This window comes from Condylostylus longicornis, unplaced genomic scaffold (genome assembly GCF_029603195.1).
Source record: "Condylostylus longicornis isolate FDR11 unplaced genomic scaffold, ASM2960319v2 ptg000013l, whole genome shotgun sequence".
In the NCBI taxonomy this organism is placed as follows: domain Eukaryota; kingdom Metazoa; phylum Arthropoda; class Insecta; order Diptera; family Dolichopodidae; genus Condylostylus; species Condylostylus longicornis.
The window spans coordinates 4,406,362-4,427,805 of record NW_026577982.1 but is presented as its reverse complement, the minus strand read 5'-3'; the positions used below and the strand labels follow the sequence as shown (position 1 = coordinate 4,427,805).

At 23.0% G+C, this 21,444-nt stretch overlaps 4 protein-coding genes across 4 annotated transcripts in view; 2 read left to right on the top strand and 2 right to left on the bottom strand.

The window, feature by feature from the left end:
• The window catches only part of LOC129605616 (uncharacterized), a 101,843-nt gene extending 99,877 nt beyond the window's left edge, over nucleotides 1–1,966 (top strand). The window contains exons 8-11 of the mRNA XM_055515484.1: nucleotides 6–421; nucleotides 485–647; nucleotides 713–1,262; nucleotides 1,322–1,966. Of these exons, the coding sequence (XP_055371459.1) occupies nucleotides 6–421; nucleotides 485–647; nucleotides 713–1,262; nucleotides 1,322–1,490 (1,298 nt within the window). The 3' untranslated portion in view covers nucleotides 1,491–1,966. The remainder of the gene's footprint in view (nucleotides 1–5; nucleotides 422–484; nucleotides 648–712; nucleotides 1,263–1,321) is intronic.
• Nucleotides 1,967–2,512: 546 nt separating this feature from the next.
• Nucleotides 2,513–3,400, top strand: LOC129605542 (cytochrome c oxidase subunit 6A2, mitochondrial). Its single transcript, XM_055515370.1, has 2 exons — nucleotides 2,513–2,699; nucleotides 3,057–3,400. Exons 1-2 carry the CDS (start codon nucleotides 2,603–2,605, stop codon nucleotides 3,287–3,289), a joined length of 330 nt encoding a protein of 109 aa, XP_055371345.1. The 5' UTR covers nucleotides 2,513–2,602; the 3' UTR covers nucleotides 3,290–3,400.
• Nucleotides 3,401–4,211: 811 nt separating this feature from the next.
• LOC129605465 (general transcriptional corepressor trfA-like) lies at nucleotides 4,212–9,028 on the bottom strand. Its single transcript, XM_055515248.1, has 6 exons — nucleotides 7,949–9,028; nucleotides 5,954–6,156; nucleotides 5,506–5,808; nucleotides 5,224–5,426; nucleotides 5,019–5,098; nucleotides 4,212–4,947 (listed from the first exon to the last, which is right to left on the bottom strand). Exons 1-6 carry the CDS (start codon nucleotides 8,365–8,367, stop codon nucleotides 4,452–4,454), a joined length of 1,704 nt encoding a protein of 567 aa, XP_055371223.1. The 5' UTR covers nucleotides 8,368–9,028; the 3' UTR covers nucleotides 4,212–4,451.
• Nucleotides 9,029–14,888: 5,860 nt separating this feature from the next.
• Nucleotides 14,889–15,409, bottom strand: LOC129605292 (nuclear protein 1). Its single transcript, XM_055514957.1, has one exon. The coding sequence runs from the start codon at nucleotides 15,129–15,131 to the stop codon at nucleotides 14,934–14,936; it is 198 nt and encodes a 65-aa protein (XP_055370932.1). The 5' UTR covers nucleotides 15,132–15,409; the 3' UTR covers nucleotides 14,889–14,933.
• Nucleotides 15,410–21,444: the final 6,035 nt, after the last annotated feature.

The following is a 21,444-nucleotide window of genomic DNA, read 5'->3' as shown; positions in this document are numbered from 1 at the left end:
TGTAGTTGAAGAATTTCGAAGTATCGCATATCAACTTGTTCAAGCACATTATAAAAATTCAGTAGATAATGGTGATGTTGGACGAATTGAAGTATTGCCCGTGTCATGGCATCATGAATTACATTCAGCTGAAAGTGGAATAGACGAGCAACTAAAAGCTATAACTTTAGAATCTATTCCAAAATTACGTAATTTTAATAACGATACTGTAGTTGATGCTCTGTTTTACACCAGCCCCATATTTTGTCAATACATCATTAACACAGTAGCTAATTGTATGAATAGAGTTTATTTGAAATTCTGTCAGCGAAATACGAATTTTAGTGGACAAGTATCACTAGCTGGCCACAGTTTAGGTTCATTAATTTTATTTGATATATTATGCAATCAAAAGCCAGTTGAAGATAATGAAACAAATTCGGTAATTTTTCTAATACAACTTTTTTAAATGCAATAAATTTTACTCATCAATTTTTATAAATAGGAAACGTTAGATCAATATTTAGAAACACAAAAGATTCCAAATCCGGCACATTCCCAGCAGGTAAATTATACTTTTGGTTCAAGTGGAGCTGGTCAGCCTAAAATAGATTACCCACAACTTTTATTTGGACCAAAAAAATTCTTTGCTTTGGGATCACCTATTGGTATATTAAAAAAAATATATTTACAAACTTTAAGAGTATGTTTATTAATAATCCTTTTATGTTAGGCTTATTTACAACAATTCGAGGTATTGCAAAATTGGGAATGGATTTCAAATTGCCTACATGTCCCGGATTTTATAACATTTTTCATCCATATGATCCAATTGCTTATCGTATTGAGGCATTAATTAACCCAGAATTTAGTTCAATTAGACCAGTACTTATACCGCATCATAAAGGACGTAAACGAATGCATTTAGAATTAAAGGAAACCATGACACGTGTTGGTACTGAAGTTAAACAAAGAATTGCAGAAATATTTAAGGGTACAATGGAAACTGTATTTTTCTTATCATCAAAAAATAAAGTGGAAGATCAACAAGAAATGGAAAAAGAAGTTGATAAAGTTTTAGACAGTCAATTAAAAATGGATCAACCAATTCGAACGGCATCATCTTCTAGTTCAGATTTACAGTCTTTGGAAGATTTAAATGAGTTAAATATGACAATAGGAAAATTAAATGATACAAAGCGTATTGATTACGTTTTGCAGGAGGCACCTTTAGAGTTTTTTAATGAATATTTATTTGCTTTAACAAGTCATGTTTGTTATTGGTAATTCTTTAATCATTATTTAAATAATAAAAGACTATTACAGTTTTTGATATTATTAGGGATTCTGAGGATACAATTTTGTTCATTGTCAAAGAAATATATTCATCGCTTGGTATATCAACGGATGCAACAATCCCGCAACAGAATATGACCATTGAAAGACCAAGCTCAAGGAATACACCATCATCTTCACCAACGAGCCCTCAAAAACTACTTAAAGAAAATTAAGAAAAATACTAAATAAAAATTAAGCTTTATAGAAATTGGAATACAAATTAAAAATTAAATATTAATTAAATTTTATTATACATTTATAGCATATTAATAAAATTTTGTAAAAAGAAAACTCCTATATGTGAAAAAAAAAATTCTATGTTAGTTACTAAAATCAAATTAATGTCTGGTAAATGTTCTGTTTAATATTTGATCCATTATTATTGATAAAAATAAAAAAATGATTTTAATTCAAGTATTCCTCATAAAAAAATTTGGCTTTTAACCTATTTTGTTCAGATATTGTAAATAATTGAAGAATCCAATTTAAATTTTAAAAAATTTTCAGAGAGTATGATTAATTCAGGAAGCTTGTTATTTTTATGTCCTAAAAAAGGCAAATGAAACGAAATCAGATAAATGGCAAAATGGTGTTATTAATATGTTTAAAAAATTTAACAAAATTAATAAAAAGTTTTGTTGTAAAAGAAGACATAATTTTGTTTAATTAAATATTCAGATTTATTTATTTCAGAAAGTTTACTTTTCAATGGAATAGAATGACAAAGCCTTTACAAATAAGTTTTGACGATTGTAACGTAATTTGCCTTTTAGTCAAAGCTACATAATGCTATACCTTTCAAATGAATCTAGTTTGTAGATTTGTTTATTTGTTTTAAAACAGACATTACATAGTTCCATTCGACGTTGATATCAACATAACGCCTGCCAGTACCCGGAAATAATGGTAAAATGGGTATTTTTGAAAATGCAATTCTTAAGGTTAGAACTGCAAAGCTTAAAAAGCTCTACATTTAATTTAATTTGTACATAAAGCTTATAGCTTATAAAATCAAACAAAATTAATTTGAAATTTTTCTCACGAAATTATATTTACACCTGGCATTTCCATATTGCTTTTGTTGAAAATATTAATCGCAGGAAGTTTTGTGGCGCTGTATGTGTTAAGTTTGAAATTATTGAAAACAGCATATTATCAGTCATTCTATGACATTTGAGTGACATTTATTTTGATTTTAATATTTTTCGTACTGTCGTTGTTCATCGATACGATACCATTCCAAGTGGACAGAAAAATTTTCAACAGCAATTTAATCTCCAAAATTATGGCATCTTTACTTCAAGCTGTTACACTTCGTAATATTTCTACATCATTGAGAGCTTCTGCAGCCGGACCTTCAGCCGTAGCTGGTGATCATGCTGGTAAGCAAAAAACTTAATGGTTATTGGAAACTTATGTAATAGCAAAAGGTTCTCAATTTTTTTTTTTTCGAAAACACTTTTTAGAAGATACTTATATACATTGATTTAAAGAAACTGATAAAGATAATGGCCACGCAATTTTATTTAATTTAAAAAAAAAGTTTTTTTTTAGTATATGGAGCTTACGTTCTGATATTAATTTAGGACCTCAATTGCTTATAATTAGCTCAATTTTGTAATATATGTATGTTGAAAAATCATACATATAAAATTAATGATCCAACATTTTATCAGAAATTTTTACTAATTATAAACTGATAAATTATTCACTAAAAAATTCTTCATATAAAATTTTAGGTGGTTACAAACTCTGGAAAAGATTAAGTTTCTTTGTTGCCCTTCCATCTGTAGGATTATGCATGTTGAATACATATTTGGAACATCAAAAGGAACATGGTCACCCAAGACCAGAATTTAAAAAATATGATCATTTACGTATTCGTACCAAACGTTTCCCATGGGGCGAAGGACAAAAATCCTTTTTCCATAATCCACATGTTAATGCTCTACCAGATGGCTATGAACATTAAGAAATCTTTTAAATTTGAATTTGTAATTATTAAGCCAATAAGAAATGTGTAGAAAACAAATGATTTAAAAATTAATTAAATAAAATCTTTAAAACTATTAAAATACTTATACGTATGCATGTTTGTAAATTACAATTCAATATTTTCAGACGAGAACTAACAATAAACAAAAGTTAATTTATAATTTTGGTAAGTTCTATAAGTTATTGTATTATTTTTGGATATTAGTGTGTGGATAGTTGCAACTAAAACTGGTTTTAAAAAGTTGCCTATAGTTATAATGTCCTATTGCACCCCATTTACTTTTACTTTTTAAGATTTTAAAAAAGTACTTTTTTCATTATTAAGGTACACTACTATTTTGACTGTAAGTACAGCAGAAAATTTTTCAAAATTTTTATAAGTTGATTAAGGAAAATGTAAAAAATTGTTGGTGTAACAAGACCCAGGATAATTTCATATCGCTTAACTGGCCAGGTGTCATATCAAAATTTTCGGCCTTCAAATTCAAAGAAAAATAACAAAACTACCTTTTTTTTGTTTTTAATATTTCATTCCGTTTTTTATTATTTTCCATAGTTTTTTTCTTAATTCATTCAATGATTTTCTTCTTTATAAAAACTGAATAAAATTTTTTACATTGCAATATTCATATATGAAAATATTTTTTGTATTTATCGATTATTCCATTTTTTTTATTTATTATGTCTATAATGTATAAAAATATTAATAACTTACAATAAAAAAAATTATAAATTTTTTCGAGTAACTCTATAAAAAAAAACGAAAAAGCTAATATTAATTACATATATTTTTAATATAATATAATATATGTTTTTACTATATACTAATATTTTTATAATACAACAGAAAAAAAAGCGTTCTTAACATTTTATAATACGTAATAATTTTTGTTTGAATTCTTTAATAATTACTAATTATTAATAACGAAAAATATATGGAAAGTTTCAAAAATTTGTAAAAGAAAAAATGAAAATTGTAGTTGACAATTTAATATTAAGCCTTATTATTGTTATGGTATCAAATTAGTGATTGATTTTCAATAATAATCAATTATTGAAAATGAAAAAAAAGAAAATACAATTTTAATACAATCAAATGTTTTATATTCTTTGTAATAAAAAATTTAAAAAAAAAAAAATCAATTTGGAAAATTCATAGAAATTCCACGTATTTGATCAAAAATATTGTCTAAGTCTTTTTTAACATCTTCAGCGAATAAATACTTTGATTTGAATTCGTTGATTTCATTTATTATTTTTGAGATTTTTAATTTTTGTAAAAAATTCATTTCACTTTGATTTTCTAATAATGAATGCTGATGTTTTAATAAATTTTCTTGTTCTCTCATTTTATCTTTACTCCATTTATAAAAATTTTTTGAACATTTCATTGATTCAAAATCTTTTTCATCTAATTCTGGTATTTCTAAATCAAATTGACTGGCACTTGCATTTGGAAATATTGTTGGTACAGCTTTTAATAAAAAATCTCTTTCAGTATATTTACTTGATTCAAACCAGGTCGATGAAAAATGTAAGGAACAAATAAATGCATTTGGATTCACTTCCCATTGTTTACAATTAACTTTTATTTGTCTTATCCAAAGATCGCGTATAGATTTTTTTGATGGTAGACTAAAATGGTATGAGAATTTTTATAAAAAAAAATTTCATCTTTTATAAACAAAAATTAAAAATTTTCTTACGGAAAATATTCGACATCATCATTACAAAATCGTGAAGGACAATTTACCACAGCACAAATTCGATTGTATGTTGGAGAAATCTGATAAAAAAAAAATATTACAATTAGTTTTTACGTACAGAAAAAATATACATATGTATGTATATAACAAGATAATTACATTCTAAATTTAATTTTTGAAAATGTAATTGAAATATAAAACTTACAAAACCATCATCAGATCTTGAATCATCATCACTACAATCCATAAAATCTTGACTATTTTCTTCTGAATCAGTTATTCCATCATCTTGTTCAATTAAATTTTCTGTGTCACTTAATGTTTCTTCTTTACAAGACGTTTCTTCAGTTTTAATATTTTGTAATTGTTGTAACATAACATCAGGTAATGTATAATTTTCTGGAAGTTCTATTAAATATTGAATTGTGAATTTAAATATTATCGTCTCAAAAATCTTTTGAAAGAAAATTATTTCAATTAAACTTACTGTAATCACCATTTTGAACTTTTTGTATTAAAGCTTTAAGCAGTCTTTGTTGTGTCGATGTTCGAAATTTTGGAAATGGTAAACCCATTCTACATTTTTCTCTATATTGTCGATTTTTTTCACGTTTTTCTAATTTTAAAATTTCTTCAGGATTTGTAACACCATCCTCTTTCATTAATTTTTCCATTTTCCGAAATTTTCTTTTAGCATTACGTTCACGTTCAGTTTGTAAATATTTCATATAACGAACTGGATCTGATTTAATCTTTTCACGATATTTTCGCATTTGTTGACGTGCATATTCTAAACGTGAAGATTAAATTCAATTAAATTTATAAATAGGGAAGCATTAAACATTTATATTTATAATTTTGTGTACAATATAGGTACATACATAATAATTATATTAATATTTAATTTTAAAATCTTAGATTGTATTTAATTTTACCATTTTTTTTATCTCTTTTTAAACCGGCATCTTGATCGCATTCTGGTGTACAATCCACTTTATTCTCATGAACACATGAAAATTTTCTTCTATAGGGACGCGGTGGCTGAATACTTAAAAATTCATAATTATTTTTTGAATTTTCATTAATCAAAAAATTAAAGTTATTGGCTGATAATGGTTTTGGTTGTTGTTGTGTAGTGCTAAAAGTAGGTGAAATGAAAAGTTGATGTTAATATTAATTTTATAAAATAATTTTCTATTAAATTATGTATACGGTTACAATTCCTGTTTAAACACTAAGTTGAATGTTACAAGCAAGATTTTATCTATGTAAAATTTTACATATTTTAAAATAGATTTAAAGAAGGATTTCAATTTAATCAAAAATGTGCCACAAGTTGCAAATAATAAATTTTTTATTTGTTGGATTTTCCAATAAGATTTTATTAATTATGTAGGTGACTTATTCTTTAACTTATCCAAATTTTTATCTATCCAAATCCAAAATTTTTAATTTATTATCTTAAAGTGAATAACAAAATAAGTGGAATTGGCTGATTGGTATTAAATTTTACCCATACATATTTCATATTATTTTGAATATTTAACTTAAATTGCAAACATAATATGAGTTAAATATAATTTATAACAATTAACAATCGGGGTAGACGTACCCTGAGTATCTCTGTATAATATTCCCTGTATAATATAGAGTTATGATCAACGCAATAAACAAAGCGCGTACATTTGCAAGATAAAGTTTTATAATTGTAAACATGCACACATATCAATTAGTAATTATATGTATATCATATATATATGTACTTTCATATATACATATTATGTATATAGAAATATTATGGTGTTTATCGCATAATTTAACATCAATATTCGATAAAATAGAAATTATATGAACACAAATACTAATTAAAAATATAAAATTTCTTATAAGTAATTTTTAATTTCTCATAAGAAATAAATATGGTTATAAAAAAAAAAAGAAAAAAAAAACCATTTGAGTAGGGTCAGAATCGGAATTTTTCTAAATAAATTTATCTACACCAATCTACACCCTAATAAAAAATAGAGTCACTCAAATAATATACGGGATTTGTAATACAAAAAATATTATGTACAATATTCATATTCATTACATTTCTATACATAATGTAGGCTTCATATATATATATATATATATATATATGTTAGTATGCATATCTAGAGTACCCACATACACATATGTGGGACCATAATTCAATCTAAAACACTAAAAATTTTAATAAACAAAAATTTTGCGATAATCATAACTTTAAAGTCATACAATAATGCGCAGCAGCAGCTGTCGCTTTCATTTACATTATTTTTGTTATTATTGTAATTTTATATTTTTTCTTTTCATTTAGTCCAGAACGCCGGTGGGTTTCCAGAATTAAGAAAAGAATGTAAAAAAAACAAGGAAACAATAAAAATGAAAAATAACGAAACCGATTTTTTTTTACCTGTTGATATACTTTTTGTCATGAAATCCGTAAATACATATATATATATATATATATATATATATATATAAATAAGTGTATATATGTATGTATGAATATAAAAAAATAAAGACATTTTTTGCAGGTAAAAATAGAATTTTCAATACAATTTCAATTTCAAATTATTTTTTCACTAGATAAGGCTAATAAAATAAAATTTCCTACTCAATAAAAATGGATGCTGCAATTTATTTTATTGATCAGGGGTAACATTAAATAATTTAACATGAAAGTAAAAAATGAAACGGTATTTAATTCTTTAACCAAGTAGGTATACTAGCTACCCATTTATATATACATACATATATGTACATAATATATGTTGTATATAATAAAAAAACCGTATTTATAAATTAATACCATATTCCAATTTAAATAACATACATACTAATACAATAGTAATGAATAAATATTTAATATATGATTTTTGTTTTTGTTTTATTTTTATACTTACACTATCTGAGGCATCTTTTGTGTTGAATCGATGACTTTTTGTTGTAAATTAAAATTTTGATTTTCATTTTTTCCATTATTATTATTTGTTGTTGATGATGTAAATATACCATTTTGTTGTGAATTATTTATTATAATATTTTTTCCCATTAAATTACCAAAATTAATAAGATTCTGTTGTGAATTTATAATTCCATTTGTTGAATTTATAATTCCTCCGCCAGTAACAATAACATTATTGATATGATTAAAATTTTTTTTATCATTATTTACAGTTGTTTGAATAACGTTTTCAGAATTGCTATTATTTTCAATACAATAACTACTACTATTACAGCTACTACTATTTGTGCTTCCAATGCTGCTGCTATTGCTATTATTATTAATAAAACCGATGCTTATATCGTTATTCAAATTCATTTCTCCGACTGCTTATTATTATTATTATTGAGGAAAAAAAGATTTCTATTAAAAATTTTTGTTGGGAAACGAGAAGTTTGATTTATTTCTTTACTTTTTGTTTTTTTTTTTGTTGTCTTTTTGTTTTAAGACCTTGACTGTTCTTTGAAGCTTTTTGTTTATAGTTATTTTACTTTTGTAATATGTATATATATATATATAATTTGGAATCTTTTTTCAAAAACCTCAATAACAATTTTGTATTTTTACATAATTTAAAACAAAGGAAGTCCACTGTACAAAAAACAATTGTGTACTTTTTATTTTTATTGTAATTCTTTTCGGCAGGAAGGCAGGCAGGCAATCATTTAATGCTAAGAATATTTTTAGCGTTTTTGTTCTGTTGTCTTCTTTTTGCCTTTTCTTAAAACTAGTTTTAATCCTTTTTCTCTCCCAAGGATAAATATTCCGATTTTGAGCATTTAAAATTGAATTCAACAACTATGTATAACTAATTTTTTTAATATATATATTATTAACATCACTACTGCGTTTATTTATTTAATAAAAATATTCCAAAAAATTTTTACGATTATATTGTATATAAATTTTATATATGTATGTATTATTAAAATTAAAAAAAAATATTAACTTTATTTTTCTGTTTAGCTCTAAGTTTATACCGTGATGATGCGTGATGAATAAAATGATGAGGTTAAACTTGACATTTCAAATGACAGCAGTTACGGTTTAAGAATTGGTGTGAAAGAGATATACAGTTTTGAATTTAGTTTAAATTTTAAACACTTGAAGAATATTTGGTGCTCATAGTACATTGTAGATAATTATGTTTTGTTTATCTTGTTTAAATTGAATTTATTTTGGGAATTTGTTGCTTAGAAAATTGAATAATAGTGTTCACCAAAATAAGAATTTATCATGACCTATAATATTGCTTACGACCTATAATAACACGCAATGTAGCTAAATTGGTAATTTGTATACAAAACGTCAGAAATTTTCTAATTTTTTGTTTTAAATTTCAGTATTTTTCTTTTGACACATTATTGGTAAAATTTTAACTTACATACTAATAATAAATTTTTATTTTTTGAGCGTCCTTCTTAAAGAAAATACAGGTACCATGTCTACATATCTAATAGTAGAAGCTAGTAGAAAAAGTATAAACGATCCACTATTTGCATTAAAGAATTTTTGTTTTGCGACTTGTAAAAAAGGCTTTAAATATTGTTGCAAGTTGAAATTTTATTAATATATTTGGTTAACATTAATTTTTTGAAACGTGTAATCTTACTAATCAAACTACATGTTACTTTTCATTATGTTACAAATAGAAATGCGTAACTTTCCATGTTATATTTTGATAAAATTTGTGTATTCAATTTTTTTAATGTAGAACTAATTTTAATTTTTGGCAGATTCAGAAAACCAGACCACATCTATACTTAAAAAGCTTCAAATATTTTCCTATTTTAAAGTGGTGGCGTATATATCGATTTGATAACGTTTTGACGTTTGTAGGTTTTCTTTTCTACTTTACCGCTTAACGAGTAAGTGGCGCTAGTAGCGTATTATGGTATTTGCATAAAATAAGCGCGTAAATGCTGGAGTCAAAAAGTATATTGTAGTTGTAGGATGCCATGATCCTTATAAAAAAAAAATATATATATTATTAAGTGTTACAGAAGAGGAAGGAAAGGAAACTCAATTGTTCATACATGATAGACAGGCTAAATGTAAAGTATTTATGTGTTTGTAAATATACAGTAAATTTAAGAATATAAGATTGTTTAAGCCACCTTCGTTTCTGAGTATGTGTTGCGTCTACTTTCATATTTTTTTTTTAATTTGTACAATTATGAGTTGGTTAATTGTAATTAATGTTCAAAAATTATTTTCTTGTAAGAGATCGAATCGCTTATTTAATATGTGTAAACCAAATTTTAAAACATAAATTTATACTTAGAGTAATTTAATTTAACAAAACTGATAAATAATCAATATTTCTTCGGATTATTCATCAAAATTTTGTTTAGAATCTATGTAGTTAAAATCTGTTGATTAAATTCTAAACAAAATGTATGATAATTTTACATTCATATTAAAAGTTTTTTATTTAAGATTTTATTAAAGCAAACGCCATATTTTAATAATAAAAATGTGCAATACTGAACTACACTGATTTCGCAATTTATTTATACTAAAAGTATGCAAAATAAATTTAACACACGCATATTTTTGCCACATTACTTTGCATAAATGTAGGCAAAAGCAAACTACCTGGCCTGCCTATGTGTAGACCAATTTTTGCTGTTACTGTTGAAAAAATTTAATGTTCAGTTATCATTAATTAAAATACGCTATGGTTGAAAATTGAAATATACTGAAACTGAAAAATCGTTTCAGTATATTTTTTGCAACGTTTTCTGGATTTTTGAAAATCCCTCATTGGCCAGTTTTACATCCAGCATTTGTTCCTAAAAGCTTTGGAGTTTTTTGCTTTTAGGGCTCAAACATTTTATCATGAGATGAATGAAAATCCGTTAAGCTAACTTTATATGGCGTCTTAAAAGACGTTTCTGTTCACTTTCAATCCTTGCCCCTGTTCAATTTCCCTCGAAATAGCATCTCTAAAATCAATAAAGTACACATTAAATGGGAAAATTACAAATTATGTACCGCAAAATTTAATTTAAAGCAAAATTAATTAAAATTTTTTATTTGCATATATCAAAAGAAATCTGCTTTTAGTTTTAAAAAGGTTTTTTTTTTCTGCTTAATTATAATTTAAATTCGTTTCATTTAATTATACAAAATAGCTACCTACTATTAAAAGTCGTCACATTTTTCTTTTAAATGCTGCTTTCTCTACTTTTTCTTCTTTTTTATTAATATTTTACACATGCTAAAATAACGTCAGGCTTTATTGACCCCAATTATAAGTCCAATTTTTTTTATACCTACAATTTTATAGATCATAAAATTTTTTAGTTTTTTAAAATCAAAAAAAATTGTTTAAAAAGTACCTAAAATTATTATAATGAATTTTTTTAATTAATTAAATCGAATTGAATTAAAAATTAAAAAAAATATGCACACATTTAATACGTTCATTACTTTTTACAAAAATGTTTGACATATTTTTGACAGTATTTTGAAATTTTTTATTTAAGTTACCTAAGTGTCTTCTTCTTAAAACGCCATGGTGATTTAGTGACGATTATTTACCACCCACTTATTATTTTCATAGAGTACATACTCTTTTTATAGTACATATATGACTTGCGACTGTAGAAATATATCAGATGATCGCAGAGTATCTCATACATAATTTTGTTGGTATCTAAAAGGAATTGGCCCCAAAATTCATACATATGTATAAATATAAATGCATTTATGGGAAATGTGCGTATTTGTGTGTGTGTGTGCAGACATTTTTCTGTTCTATTTATAATTATTTATTTGCAGCAATTTATATATAAACGTATATACATCTGATATTTAAGAATTCATAAATATAAAAACGTATAGACTGCATGACGCCTTATAATTCTGTTTGTTGATGTCAAATTACGTTATTTTTCCACATTGATTTCAGTCACATCATGTGAATTTTATTTTTTAGTGACTTATCACTTTATGAATTTATATTTTATTTTATTTATATATGGACAAGTAGTACATCCAAACATGTACTCGTGTAAATATGAAAAGTATATACAGGATTTGATTTTGGTATTAAATTAAAGAATAGAATAAAAGTTTTTATATAATTAAATGAATAACCAATTAAAAACTATGTGAGTATAATACCATATACATATATTCCAGAATTAATATTTTAATATAAAAGAAAAATCCATATATTTCGAATTAATGTTGTCCTGTTAGGAACGATATGTATCGACTTGTCCCTTTTACCAAAATACAAATTAGACATTTATTTTGGGATACAATTTTAATTATTGAATTGCATATCAATTTTTCCTTTGATTTTTGGTGAACATATTTATTTTTTTGGCATATTTCAAGTAAATCAAATTTAAAAATAATCTACATACATATATAGAATAGGCTAGGTTGAAGCGGATCCCCGAAGTGTAAACTTAGATCACTTAGCACAGTTGTGATATTTTTATTTCTATTCTTTTCCGATACTCATCTGAATCAGTCCGAATTCCTCCAATATCGGTTAAGGTCTCTAACATTTACATTAACTAAGTCTGTATGCAATCTTTAGAATAAATTGGTATATAGCTGAAAGGTCAATTTAATTAAAACCACTAAAAATTTCAATATTTTATAAACAATATTTTTTTATTTAATCTTTAAAAAAATTATTTTTTGTTTGTATTTTTCTTTTCAATTAATCGATTTTTCTTAATTATTTCAAATTATTATAATAGTTATTATAAAAACTAAAATTAAAATTTAATAATTGAAATTTGTTTTTTTGTTTTCAAAATAAAGATAAAGGTAATTAATTAGTAATATAATAATAAATGTAAAAAGAATATACAAATATATTATAAAGTAAAATTAATTTTTACAATAATTAATTATTACAATATATTTATTTATGAATTACTTTCTCTTGAAAATGAAAATAAATTAATAAAAATAATTAAAAACAAAAAAAAAAAAAAATTTTTTTTTTCTTAAACCTTTGAAAGGTTTACGTTTCTCTTTCTTAATTTTTTTTTTTACAATATTGTTGTTGATTTTATTATTGATTATTTAAAAAATACAATTCGTCAATATAAAAACAAAAAAAAAAAATTAAGCCCAATGGTTTATTGTTAAGGTAATGAAAAAAAAATATTTAGCTTTTTAATTTATTTACTTTCAAAATTTTGTTATTTTAAATTCATTTGTTATTGATCATTAAAATTGGATAAAAATATTAAATTGGCAAATTATTTTACTACTATGCATGGGCTTATAAAAATTGTAGTACATTTTAATTACGTATGTTTTGTTAACTTTTATACAAAAAAAAAAAATATAGTACATAATGTTTATGACATTTAAATAATTAAAAAAATTTCTTTCAAAAAAATTCAAAATAAAATAAATACAATGCTTTTTTTTTACATTTTCCAAAACGAAAATCTATATACGTATATCGAAGTTATAATGACATAAATGAAATTTTTTTTCATATCAAAATCCATATTGTATGAATATTAATAATATAATAATACAATAATTATTATGATAGTATTATAATTTGTAATATAAAAATAATATTATTACATATAATAAAATTAAATTTTTAATGTAAATACAATAATAATAATTAAAATAATATTATTTTTCATCAATTTCTCCTCCTATACATATAATTACATAGAAATAATTTAATTTTAGCTTGTACAAGTATCACCATTTCTATTTGGAATTTTCCAATATAATGAACTTGAATAAAATGATGGATTTAATAGCCATCTAACTAACCATAATGTTGATTTTTCATCATTATTATTATTAATAATTGATGATTCAACAACTTCTACAACATCTGAATCAGTTGATGTTGATGGCATTATAATTGGTAATGGTGATGATATTCTACTGCTATCACTAGAACTTCTTGATAGACCCATTATTCTTGATTGTTTAAATATTTCCAAATTCCAATTTTATTATTATGTATGTATGTATTTGCAGCTATTGTAATTTTTATTTTAGTATTGTATAATTTGTATAGTATCAAATTTTATTACTATTATTAATTATTTCAATTGTTTAATACAAAAAAATTGTTGTCAAAAATGTTTTAATTATACGAACATATAAAATAATGGACGATAATAATTACTGTTTAAAAAAAAAAGAACTGTATATTGTTATTTAGCTGGTTTTAGCTGTATATATTATAAAGATCTGGAAAATGGCAGTGCTGCTATATTAATATATAATAATATTTTCAAAATTATAATGATGGCAGACCAGTTGCTTGACTATAAAAAAATTTTTTAATTATTATATTTTGAATAATTACGTTGAAAATGTTGTAAATGTTGTAAACGGAGATACGCTGTTTTAATTATGATTATTTTTACTTTTATTTTAGATTTATAAAAAGTTCTTCTTTATAATCTTGTTCAAGGGTTTTGAATTTTTTTTTTCTATTTAGGAAAATTATATTATGTTCTTCTCATTTAAGATAAAACGAAGAAAAAATAAAAATGTAAGACGAAGAAATTAAATTTAAATAAAAAAAATTAATTATCACAAAACTTGGTTACCTACCAGCTTGTTTTTTTTGGTGTAAAAACACTCAAACGAAGAATGTAGTAACCTCGTTTTTTCAAAATTTTGAAATTTTTATAAAAAAAAAAGTTCATTTAATTAAAGATTAAATATTTTTTTTTTAATTTTTTTTTTATTTTTTTTTATTATATCATTTTTTTTTTTTTGATTTTTTTTATTAAATTCAATTCAGTCCAAGTTTCTTATATATTTAAGAGTTCATTTATTTATAATATTATTAAATTTTATTTTTTTTTTATATAATATTGTTAACTTAAATTTTAAAAATTTATTTTTTTTTTGAATTAAAATCACTTCTTTGTTTTATTATTTGAATCGGTATTCATTAATTTTGTTAAGATTTTCCTAGAATGTCCGCTTGGATCAAAATGATTTGTATGTGTGCTAGCTTCTTTTTTTGAACGTTGTTTACCGCTGTGACTAGAGAAAATATGCTTATCGTGATCAAAATTATAATGCTCGTATTTATCGTATTGGGCTTCTGACATGGTTTTCTACTATTTTATGTATTTATAATAATTTGAAAATTGTATAACAGTTATAATTTGTCTTTTTTTTTTTTGTATAATACCACAATGTATAAATGCACTGCTTTTTAAATGTTTTATAAAATATTTTTTTTTTTATTTTTTCTCTTAACTGAAAATTTTCTTTGTTTAAATATAATAAATTTTCAAATTTCTAGTTTGATTAATTTTATATACAAAATATAACTTGATTTAAAAAAAAATAAATAATTCAAACGTTGTAAATTACTTTGAAAACTCAAAGGAACTAAAATTTCTCTGGTGATGAATTCGCCTTTTATACCAAAAACGAGTTTTTAAATTTTCATTATTGTTTTTGTTTTTATTTTGTCATTTTTTTCGTTTTATTTTTATATGTACCTATTTACTATTCAACAACTCAATATATACATATACATACTAAAGTATGTATGAAAAATAAATAAGAAAAACTGAAATTGTATATAAATAAAAGCCATCGAAAACAAAAAAAAAACAAAAGTACCGGCGAATTTATTTTTTTTATATTTCATTTTTTTTTGTATTTTAATAAAAATAACAATGTTTGTTTTGTATATTTAGTGTAGGGGGGAGGTAGTATCGCATTGTGGGGAACGTGCAAGCGATAAGGTATAATAAAAAAAAAGTCTAGAATATTCAAAAATTGCTTAAGTAATTGGTATGATTGTTAAATTTTTTTTGGTCTTTTGTTTTTAAATTTGAAAATTTTTTAAATTTTATTTTATAATATAATTATGGTGGTTAGAGAAGTAAAAAGGGTGAAATTTAAAGGAGAAAATTCTAGAAAAATTAATAAATAGGAACTGAACTTTCACACATACAAGCATGTTTTTTCTAAATATATTATTCGGCCATTTCAAAAAGGAATAAATTCTACTAAAAGGACTTATTCCACTAAAGTTACAGTTATAAATGCATTTATGACTGCGTAAATGTCATCTGTCATATATTGACAGATCCTTGAAATGTAATGTTGTTGTCAAATAAATTGTCCATTTAAGCTTCATTGGATACGTCGTACCTATTAAGACAATCTACTTTTAAAGACTTCTCTCACGGAGTTTCATCGTCTTGTTTGAAAGTGACTTTCTGAAAAATCAAATTCAGGCACAACAAACACAATATGTATGTACATAATGTAAGCAAGCATTTAAGTAACTATGTAATGAATTTACTACGTTGATTTACATAGTTAATTTAACTTTCACTTATACATATGTATGCGGATGTATGCATGCAAATATGTATATATGTATGTGTAATAATTTCAAAATTTTATAAAAAATGACAGACAGGATTAACATTATACTTAAGAAAGTTTTCCATTCAATTTAATTTCTAAAATACTAGCTAAGTGTTTTCATTTAAAAACTTAAAATGTTTTATACTAAAAATCATATGTTGTGAAAAAGAACAACAATGTAAATAATAACAAGAATGAAAACAAAAAAAAAAACTTGATATAAAGAAAACATATACGAAAGATTATAAATAAAAAAAAAAAATGAAAAATAATAAAAGAACTAAACTTAACGATTTCAAAAAAAAAAAAAAGCCAGATAAAAATAAAAAAAAAAATACACACAGGTTTTTTAAGTCTTATGAGTAGCATTTTAACTGCGTAGTTTATAATTTTTCTTATGATTAGCACTATTAGGGTTTAATGTTAAGACTAATGTACGAAATCATGTCATCATTATTGATATTTTCAGATATTTGCATAATAAAACACGTAACACGTGTATAGTTAATTAAGAATCCAAATCGCAAATTATACGAGTACAATAAACGAGTCAATGATTTAAAATTAATAAATTAATTTAATAACATTTTGGTCTACATATTAAAAATAATTTTACAAAATTGTTAATTTAAATTTATAATTGATCTTCGTAAATTTCCTACTTTCTACTTTTATAAATTTCGATATATTTCCACAACAACGCACATACATACATATATGTATGTATATGTAAAAATTATGTGCCTATATTAACAAATTTGTTTGATGTGAAAATTTTATGCAAGTACAATTTAATGTAATAGTTAATGTATGTTTGTATGTGCATAAAAATTTTATGTACTACATAATATAAGTATATAAAATATTAATAAATGTATTAGCGATGACTACATAATTTTTTCAATTCGAACTTTACGAATTTTAATATTATTTTACATGTATATTTTGTGTATTTGTTTGTATATAAGTATGTGCACACTTTTACACGTATGAATATACGAAATGTAAGTTAAAAAATATTTTCAATATTTTTAGATTTCAATAATATTTAAGAGAATATAGAATTAAAATGCACACATACATATGTACATACAATATACAAATGTACATATTTAAAAAAAATGAGTGAAACCGTAAAAACTTGTCTTTTTTTTCGAAATATAGGTACTCGTACATATACGATATTAATAATAATAAAATTCAAGTTTTATTAAATTTTTTATCATTTTTCACTTAGTTTTTCATAATATTTTCCATTGCAATACAATATGTATGCAATTATGTATGTGCAACAAAATGTGTATGAAAATATGTAGATGCAAATAAATGCATTGCCTATATACATACATTATATATGTATAAATGTGTTTGTGTACTGTAGATATACGTTCACATGTCTGTTCAAAATTTAAGCGCCATATTTTTCAAATTTAATTGAAATTCATGAAGACTTTAATAAAATCATATGAATTATGAAATTAATGTTAAATTTTCTTTAAATGTGTACATGTGTATGTGTTTAAAAATTTGCAAATTTCATGTAGGTATGTAAATACATATGTATATACGTAAGCACAATAATATTAATTTGGAAGGTTTATATTGAAAGTCACCTAAGTCCATTTAAAATTTCAAAACTTTTTCCAATTTCCAAAGCAATATGTTAATAATTGGAGACTATATAAATACACTAGACTCGTATAAAGCCAATGAGCAGTAAATTCATATTTTTTACTTCAAACTGACTTAGATCACTTTCAACATAAACCATTCATTTTATGAAGCTTCGGTATACAAATGAAAAAGTTTTGATTCTGTTGTCTTATATTGTTTAATATTTCAAGATTAATTTGGAATTCTTTGATTATGAGTCCTAGTATTCTTTACTTTTATACAATATTAATGTTATTTATGCAACTTAATGGTTCCAGTACACACGTATGTATATACATATGTATTTATATTCGCTCTAAAATTCTGAGTCATTGTGATTGATCATTTTAAAATAAAATTTTAAAAACTTGAATTTAAAATGTGAGCGAACAAATTTGCTATTATGGCAGTATATACGTATATAGAACCGCATTAAAGAAAATAGAACAAACAACAGAATTATGAGTTTTATTTTTTAAGTAGATAGGTATATGTACATATGTACATACATGCGCATGTATGTATGTAAACTGCACAATATATAAAATATTATACATAATTTATAAACGTTTTATATTTGAAGGCAATAATAAGCGTAGGTTTAGCAGTATATGAAAATTACTTTATCCACATGCCTGAAAATCTATGGATACATATGTATGTATGTACATAGTTGAATAAGAAGTGCATATAATATTAAAACTAATAAAAAAACACTAATAATTTTAACTCGGTTTTTTTTTTAAGTTCGGCCAATGCTCTTTAAATCATTTTTTTTGTTTTTATTAATTTTTTCTTTTACCTTTCGCAAGACATTAATGCAAGACTATCGTAATATTATGTTTTTACGCTTATTTATTTCTTATTATTATTGTAAGATGTATGTATGTACGAATATGCATTATGTTTTGTGTACAATCTTACGTTTATTTTATAATCTATGTAACTATTTATATGGCGACAAAGAATAAAATAATAGCTTTGATTTTCTTAATCACATACGCATAGACTATTACTAATCACACCTAAACAGATTATTAATCACATTTAAAGATTGGAAAATTTATTGAATTTTTGATTTAAAAATTTTTTAAATTTTAATTATAATAATTAATCATAAATTTACTGTTTAAAGTAATCTGTTATACATATTTATGTACGTAAAAATGTATGTAAAAATGCTTTTCAAAATATTGAATCGTACCATTGGATCTGATTGGATGTGTATTCTAATTGTTAATTGCAAATGGAACGACATGGGCAAAAGAGTATAACAGTTTGAATGATATAGACAATAGAGTATAACAGTTTGATTTTAAAAACTGCTATATTTATAAAGTTTTGTGCTTTTAGTTAAATTTAGTTCTTACTTTGAACAATAATTTGAATAAATAAATTAAGTTTCACATCATAAAATATTTTTGGCACGTTTTTAATTTCGGATATTCGATACTCTTTTTCCTTAATGCAGTTGACTAATACATGTAAAGAATCCACTTATACATTTTCTTAAAAAATAAATCAATTTTGAATTCATTTATTGCAACTATTAAAGCAGCTTTTTTAAACTTGCAATATCTTTTAGATTGAATATATGTATATTATAACTTTATAATGCAGCTAGTGTATACCAAATTCTAGTATATTTAATTTTGTATTGTGAGTAAATTAAATTGACTGAATTAATTTCATATTATTAAATAAAATTATCATAAATTATATATGTATTATTAAAAAATATAATATATTTATAACGATATTGATCATGTAAATCACAATATTATCGCAAAGCGATACGTATATGACTGTATAACACTATAGTGTGTATAATTGTTGATTTCATATAATATCATCATGTTATGTATGTAGGTATGAATTCTTTATTATATTTTTGTAAGAAATGATTTACAGTGTATATACGTGTGTATGGAAATTGCGTATATATACATTCATATATGTATAATATATACATATAATAATATATACATTTCATATATATAAAATATTATGATAAATAATATCTACAATATAGAAGGTCAAGAACTTGTTTTATTTATAAGTAGTGTAATATAAGAAAATCAAATATTATGCACATATGCTTTTATATTGAATAATAATTAATAATATGTAGGTATTGAAAAAAGAAAAACAAAAATAAAAACAAAATATTAAATTATGTACGTGAGTAAAGTGATGATGTCTGTAGAAATTTAATATAGTATACAATATAAACATATAGAAGGCCATATTACATATATACTTACATACATATTTTGATATGATTTTATTTTATGATATTTTTTTTTTTTTGTAAATTATTTTAAAACAGAATTGTATTCAAATTAAAATTTAATATTACAATAAATAAAGGTGTTCCGTGAAATTTCTAGACTATTTGTCTATTTGTTTTATACATAATTACCTACCTATATTCTGGTCGAAACATTAATATTTGGATATGTGTGTATGTATATTCTTTGATATTATGAAAAATGTATAAAAGTAGGAAAAATATTACTGTGGCTGTTTTATAGGTATTTAACAGAACTTGCTTATAATAATGAATTTCCTATTAAAGCCCTATTAAATTAATTAATAAATTTAAAAATACAAATGTTATGCATGTTATTGAATAATTCTTGTAACTAGCTATTTCATTATTACCAATAAGTATATTAAAATCTAATTTATTCTTTGGTTATAATAGCAACTATTTTATCTATATTTTTGTTAAAATTCAATTAATTTACTTCTATTAATTCTTAATTTATTAAAAATAAAATTTAACTTCAAGCTTAAAGCAAGTCTAGTTTAAGAGTTACATAACTAAATAAAATGTAAATAAGTATGAAAGTGTAAGAATTCATAATTTTATATTAAAATTTAAACTTTGAACATCTTTGAACGAATTAGATCTACATAGATCTTAGAGTCTTAGAAAATTTGTTCTATATAATATAATCAAATACAAAATTACCTAAAGTACCCTGTTAGCTTTGAAGAGTATATGGTAAATTTTTAATAATTTTCAAATTTATTTTGATCAATTGATTATTACCAAATATTAGTATGTATACGTATAAATATGAGTAATAAATTCAAGTCATAAATTTATAGAAATTCAAAAGAGATTAATAGTTAATTTTATTTTTTCTTTAATTTTTTTAATTCGTGATTTACATTATGAATGAAAAATTATTATGCGTCAATATTTTTAAAATATAAAAAATCACTAGAATATTAAAAAATATATAATTTTTAATATCAATTATAAATTAATGAAAGTATATACTATGAATATGAAAATTTCGTCTACCTTATTAATACTAATCTAGTAAGTCTAGCTGTGATTCGAATTTCGAAATTGCTAAAATGTAT

What these genes read in the sequence shown, in the direction of transcription:
- LOC129605542 (XM_055515370.1), top strand. Translation starts at nt 2,603, where the DNA reads ATGGCATCTTTACTTCAAGCTGTTACACTTCGTAATATTTCTACATCA. An exon ending in CGTAGCTGGTGATCATGCTG is followed by an intron (nt 2,700 to 3,056) that starts GTAAGCAAAAAA and finishes ATAAAATTTTAG; the next exon opens with GTGGTTACAAACTCTGGAAA.
- LOC129605465 (XM_055515248.1), bottom strand. Translation starts at nt 8,367, where the DNA reads ATGAATTTGAATAACGATATAAGCATCGGTTTTATTAATAATAATAGC. An exon ending in AAAAAGAGATAAAAAAAATG is followed by an intron (nt 5,809 to 5,953) that starts GTAAAATTAAAT and finishes CTTCACGTTTAG; the next exon opens with AATATGCACGTCAACAAATG. An exon ending in AGTTCAAAATGGTGATTACA is followed by an intron (nt 5,427 to 5,505) that starts GTAAGTTTAATT and finishes AATATTTAATAG; the next exon opens with AACTTCCAGAAAATTATACA.
- LOC129605292 (XM_055514957.1), bottom strand. Translation starts at nt 15,131, where the DNA reads ATGTCAGAAGCCCAATACGATAAATACGAGCATTATAATTTTGATCAC.